Below are 6,962 nucleotides of genomic sequence, written 5' to 3'. Positions count from 1 at the left end.
AACCATGGTACCCATTAAATGTGCTGCGGCGTTAGCGGAACGAAATATATTTTTTCACTGCTATCAACGCAATGCATATACAAAAAACGTACACTTAAGTCTGACTCCATAGTCTAGAAACAATTTAAAAAAAAACATGATGGATGAATATATTGTTGTTAGCACCGTATATGGGGATCGAAAACAATATCTCATTATTTAAATGTACAAAATCTTCATTATTTATATTTTCTTTTTATGTGAAACAAAAACATAGGTGTTTAATAATAGTTGACATTGATAATGTTGCTTGCTCTTTTTTAAAATTTACTGGCATGCTGGTTTCATTCTTAATTTAGCATCACATAAAAGCTAACTCAGTATTCAGATTAAACATTCACTCAATGGTGGATAAATGTATTTTTTTAACACTGTATATATATATATATATATATATATATATATATAGATCTAAAAGCAATAACCTTTTATTAAATGCACAAAATCCTATTATTTATATCTTATTTTTGTATGAAACAAAAGCATTGGTGTTTAACAATAATTTATAATAATTGGCAATTATTAATAATTTAGCATCACATAAAATCTAACTCAGTATTCAAAATTTACTGGCAGGCTGGAGCGAGCATGTAGAAGGGTAAAGCTCTACATTTTCCCATCCATTCTTCCACTTGGCAAAAGTATTGTGAACATAGAGAGCATCTTCAGCAGTCGACTTTGCACTCCCTTTGAACACTTGAACCACTCTTCCTAGCAATGTGCAAGAAAATTTAGCCAAAATATGCTGTATTGTGATTCAATGCAGTAATTTAAAAGAGACAATAGCGTATCGTCTGGGACTATCAAATCTTGTATTTACTTCATTTACTGAATGCAACGCATTTAGAGATTTCCTAGCGGCGCTCAGAGTGAAGTATAAAACATGCTATTATTTGTGAAAAAGGTTTTCTCAGTCTTCATTTATTTTTCTATGAGATTATTTCGGAACAATTGTAAAGTATCATTTTTCGGCATATTCAAGTTAATTGCAAAATACAGAGACAAAATGGGAATTTTAAACACGAGCCATGTTTCTTTAAGTTTGTTTACCATTTTCTGAATACTTTTATGAACATCTATATAATATAAAGTCCTTACCGTTGTCACTGCACCAAACATGAATGAGCACCTTTCCATCGCATGAATAAAAGACATGATCCATATCCACGAATGAATTGAATTCTAAATTAAGTTCAAATCCATTTGTTTTAGTTTCTTTTTTAAAAACACCACGTTTTGAATCGAGGGCTTGTTTTTTATCAATATTTCCGTATTTGCAATTGGTCTAGTAGTTGGTGAGAACAGCGATTTTTTAACAACAATAATAAAACAACAAAGCGATGCTCAAATATATGCACACAACGGCCAAAATTAAGTAGCATCAAATCTTTTACAGTACAGACAGTCTGACTGCCAGATTACTGCGAAGTGATCACGGAACCACGACACGGTGCGAAATTTTCAATTTTGGTGACGTGAAAAAAAAGGATCCCATGGATGCCACAAAATTTTTTTGAAAGAAATAAAAAGAATAATCTAATATGGAAAATACAATGTTTGACCATTGAAAATTTTGAAGTCATCGGTCCAGTAGTTGATGAGAAAGGTGATTTTTTTCATAACAATGAGAAAAAAAATGCCAAGAACAAAAACCAACAACATATTAACAAAATGTACATATCGTGTCCAATAACGAAGAATATACCTGGCTCGGCGGCGGCCTGCGTTAAGTACCTCGAGAAGCTGGACTTCCCGCCGTCAAAGTGTGGTTCACGTAATGACTTGACAATAAGAATCGATTGGGCAAATTTTAACTTTTACTTTTGTTGTTTTACCATATTTATTACAAAAGAAACGAATAAAACAGCCAGTAAAAACAGATGAAAAAATAACTTTCTAATTATACGTAAATAACAGTCGCCCCAATGAACCTCTTAGGAACAATGTGTTGAGGAATTTAGCCGTCAAATACAGCTACGGCTTCGCTCACCAACCAATTTCAGACAATTGCAGTGTTATCTAATGTAGGCCACTTTTAATCAAAAAAATGACACTGACATGTTCATCTTGATTTATATAGTGCATTTCTCAATTTCAATAAAAAAAATATGTTGGTTACTATACACCACCTTCATTAGAATCCTCGGCGTTCCCTGTTTTCTTCACGTCAGCAATGAATTTGTCATGAAGTATCAGGTCTGACGAAAAGAGTTTCAAAATAAAATAATTTCTTATGATAATTTATAATACTGATTATTAGTATACACGACAAAACTAATTTTATACATTGCATCATTTCCAAAAAATTCTTTCTCCACTGTATACTTTATGGGTGACCGTACATTTGAACCCATGTACATTTGAACCCATGCGTATATCCACGGGTTCAATCTATATGCGGGTGCTAAAACCCATGGGTTAGGGTTAGTATTGGTTTAACTATCCGTGAAACAAAAAAAATTCCATAGGTGCAATAGCATACAGATGCAATTGTCATGGGTTCAAATGTACGTGGGTTCAAATGTAATGGAACCTACTTCATGTATATATGTGTCGCATATGCGAAAGTATAAAAAAAATTATGAAACAATTTTAGCAATATGAGTAGAATAAAAATTCATTATTACCCGAGTGACGGGAAGAAAGATAGTGAGACAGATGAACCATGTAAAAAAAGAGGGCGACAGTCAGATAGCTTGACAATAGTTAAAATTTTGTCTGTGCGCATTATGCTATTGGAATATACAAAAACAAACAGCAATTATACAGCTATATGTTGTCTTGTGACAAACAATAGGCCATTCCATGGATTTGATCATCAGCTAATGTATGCTACTATTCAACTAGTCTACTACTATTCCACCATATACTATCCTACTGCAAATTAGACCAGCGTCGTCCGAACCCAGGCCCGCGGGCGACATTGGCCTCATTTCATTATATGTGTCCCGTGTAGCATTTGAGGGCGGGTAACTAAAAATTTGCATTTCCGTGTTGTTTCGTTATAAAAATGACCCAATTTTTTTGATAGTTTCGTCACTGAATTTACTAGTGTTATGGCTAGCTAAGGCAACCAGCAAAGTTGATTAATGTGTTTGGCTTGTCTAGATTGGTAACTTTGGTTGTAAATATATGATAACAAAATAGGCTTCATATAAAACAATAGGTTTCTTTGCAACCAGCCTAAACAATTTTTCAAAAAATGTCCGAAAATTAGGCAATCTGCAGTTATTTGTAAGTTATTTTGAAAACATGAGTTCGAAAATAAACTGACCAATTCAAACAGATTTTGACTCGATATGGTAGGGGAGATACCACAATGCAAGTAGTGTCGGTGACAAATCTAAAACAGTATTTTCTTTTTCCTTTTCTCCGTTATGAAGAGTTTGGAATCTTATACTAAATGTAGATGTAGTGGTTTTTGCATGTTTTAGCTTGATAAATGACAAATAATGATCAATGTGTTTGGACAATAAAAGTGTTTGCTTTGTATTGCACTGTTAACCTATTCTTGGCACTTTTGTGGTCCGCGAACAATACAAAAATAATAGTCTAGACGGCTAGGCCGACAACCTTGCACCACCCTGAACTAGACGACCAAGGTCGTTCATACCTTCACGAGCTTCTTCCGATATGATTATTTTGTAGGTGCCTGTGTCTTTCTTTTGAAAAACGCCATCGAAAGAGGCATGACCAAACGTTTCACTGAAATGTTAAAAATATTTGTTGTGCGATTTAATTAGCTTACCATGCAAATATACATTATAATTTTCTTCAAGATTTCATCACATATTGTCACTCTTAGTTATTTTCACTATGCATGATAAAATATATAACATGACAAAAAAGTCTTATCTTTCAAAACTTTTTCATGGATGTGCCATTATAATTGTTGTGCATATTCATATTATTGTGTACCATGCATATTGGTATAAAACGATTATAGTTGATACTAATATTGGATATGATATTTGCATTTCGCAATATGTATATCTTCATGTATCTTGCACACAATTACACACAATCAGAAATAGCTGAAGAATAATCTTAATCTGTGTAACTGTAGTAAAAAAGTCATTCTACTATAGCACGTTTGATTTGGCTGAAACTGAGAGTTAAATTATCCAATAGTCATATATTAGAAGAGAATAAGAGATATTACAAATGTTAAGGATTAAGACAAACCATGTTTGGCAGCGTTCAAAAAAGTTTGAAATTGATATATTTAAAGGTCTGTAGCGCCATACCATTAATATTAAAAAATTCCTTGTGTGAATCAAAACACTTGTAAATTCATAATAAAAGTTTGGCAAATTATAATGAACTTACGAGTAACTCGTAAAATTTATTTTCATCTGCTGTGTGTTGCATATAGGTCGTATATTCGTTAAAGTTCGACATGATGTTACTTCGTCAAACGGATCATTGCCGTCGAATACCTGGTATAACTTATCAGGCATCTGAACAGAAATACCAGACTTTAGTGAAACTGTAAATTTATTTTTGGCTGAAGATCTCTGATACAGTTGCATTTGCGACTATATCCGCCAGAAGCCGTTGGCCTAGCCCTAGCACATCCTTTTTTAGTATGGATGATGAGGCCACGGCAAGTTGACAATGTGTTGAGTGGTTTATAGGGGCAACGGTACACGAATGTTTGAAAACCACTGATAGCAGACCAAACTCTGAGTATTTTGATCACTTTTATGTGTTCCCCGACTGCGGTCTGCAAGGCTTACTCGAAATTTTATGCGACCCTTTATTCTCGCAACCTTGGACCACCCTGCTATAAAGTGTATCATAATATTGATATAAATATAAACGCATAAACAAATTGATACAAGATTAAAAACGTTTAAGAAAAATTGTCTCACTTATTGCCTGCGACAAGCCTAATTGGGCGCAATCTTTAAAATTGATATTTTCAAAATATTTCACAAATTCAGAGAGTGAAAAACGTTGCCTGTTTTTGGTAATTTTTATTCCAAAAGATTTGCTAGGATATAGATAGTTTTTTTTGATCAAGCTGAACATTGCTTTGCCAAAATACTGGTAGGTTTTTAAAATGTCCTTTTTGTACAGAGGACACTGACACCGCTTTGCGGTATGCAAGAAAAATGCCTATTGGGTTGTTGGCCACAAATAAGTATGTATTTGTCTATATTATTTAATTGCCGTTCCCAATCATTTTTTTGATTTCATTACGGTTTTGTTGGAAAATGCTGTAAAAAATGGTATTATCGCATGCGCTCCCTCAAGCGCACAAGACATTATTATGTAACACCGCATAAAAAGCTTTCGCTAACCATATGCGGACCGGGGCGCCCGTAAATGATGAGGTGACGAATTGAAAGGGGACACACCGTATGCGTGAAAATTTTCCCCAAAGGGGTTGGCAGACCATCGGAACTTAGTAAGTTTCAAAAAATAGTAGTGAGAGTCTGCGGCGAGTGTTGAATGCATGAGATGAATGAATCCGTTCGGGCATGGGAGAAAAATATCAATTATAATACCGGAACGCAAAGAACGTTGAAGATCTTGAGCCACACCAATTTATTATATTTATTTTACACTAGTGTCAAGTTGCTGTTATTTTAAAAATTATTTCGAGGATTTGTCGAAGTAGCATGATCACGTTTTGCTGTAGGGTGTTCATATTTTTCTAAACGTTTCAAATCTTAATCAATATCTATGATAACAAACACTTGGCTGTACATGCATGCACATGATTTCATGCAAAAGGTATGCATATAACTTGAGTAATAAGTTGGCTATTTATTTATATACGACTGGCAATGTATGCACTTTATTTGCTTTATATGCATATGAATTGGCTGTCAATGCATATCATGTTATAAATGGCATCAGATTCGACCGATGAGTTTTATCCAATATACATGTATGTATCAAATTATCGGGTCTGTTACTTATTTTTTTTTCTATTTTAAGCAGTGATTACCTTTATGCTAGTTTCAGCCACATTCATAAAAATCATTCGTAACATTATTATCAAGGTTTTTGGTGTATAAACACGACTGGAATCTTGGATTTATATGCCTCCATTAACTTTTATTCTTCGTTTGTTTTTAAAATAAATTACTCACTTGCTCCCATGCTGTTTCACATGTTATCTCAGGCAATATACAAGTACTTGCACATGTCGTCATAGCGAAGGCAGAAACAATTGCAAGAAGGATAAACATCATGAAGCACTGATTTGCTTGAAGACTATACTCAAAATATTTACGTCTGTTCAAGCGGTCTCTCCTTCTCGAATGGAAAACGATTCAAATCCTTCTGATTATAAAGTGTTTATACGTTTATTTTGTGTATGTTGAGAAATTGCACACAGTGATTCATGACACGTCGTGCATCCGCACGTGTCGGCTCTACATCCTGGCCCGTTGATTGATTGTTTGTTTGTCTGTCTGTTAGATGCACGCGATATCTCACGAAAGCGAGATTGAATCTGCTCCAGATTTTGCATGTGCATTCATCATATGTCGTACCAGGAGCCTATTGATTTTCGATGAATTATGTCGTATAACTAGCGAGTTATTAATTAATTAGTGATTGGACACAAGGTGTCACTATGGAGTAAGAGCGCTGTTTTGGGGGATCCCCTAACTTTCGATCGATAAATCTTCGGTCTCTGACCGATATTCTCGTTTGAATGTTATTGTAAATCCAAAGCATGGCATTTAATTAATTATAATTCATTTTTTTATATAATTTTGACGTTCGATATCTTATATCATGATTTAAATGACTTTCATAGTTTAAGGAGTCGAGCAATTCAATCACACTTTTGTGTGCAATTTTGCAATTGTGTTAACAATAGTCACGTTTCACCTTTAGAATGTGGCTATTCCAATTAGGGTGACGTAATTATAAAAAGTATTTGGCCAATATAATATTTTTGG

At 34.1% G+C, this 6,962-nt stretch overlaps 1 protein-coding gene across 1 annotated transcript; it reads right to left on the bottom strand.

The window, feature by feature from the left end:
- Window positions 1-6,314, bottom strand: LOC120329814 (uncharacterized). Its single transcript, XM_078118589.1, has 6 exons — window positions 6,144-6,314; window positions 4,369-4,499; window positions 3,653-3,744; window positions 2,169-2,237; window positions 1,138-1,221; window positions 1-750 (listed from the first exon to the last, which is right to left on the bottom strand). The coding sequence occupies exons 1-6, from the start codon at window positions 6,243-6,245 to the stop codon at window positions 599-601; spliced, it is 630 nt and encodes a 209-aa protein (XP_077974715.1). The 5' UTR covers window positions 6,246-6,314; the 3' UTR covers window positions 1-598.
- Window positions 6,315-6,962: the final 648 nt, after the last annotated feature.

Source organism: Styela clava, chromosome 12 (genome assembly GCF_964204865.1).
Source record: "Styela clava chromosome 12, kaStyClav1.hap1.2, whole genome shotgun sequence".
Classification (NCBI taxonomy): Eukaryota; Metazoa; Chordata; class Ascidiacea; order Stolidobranchia; family Styelidae; genus Styela; species Styela clava.
This window is presented reverse-complemented; position numbering and strand designations above follow the sequence as displayed.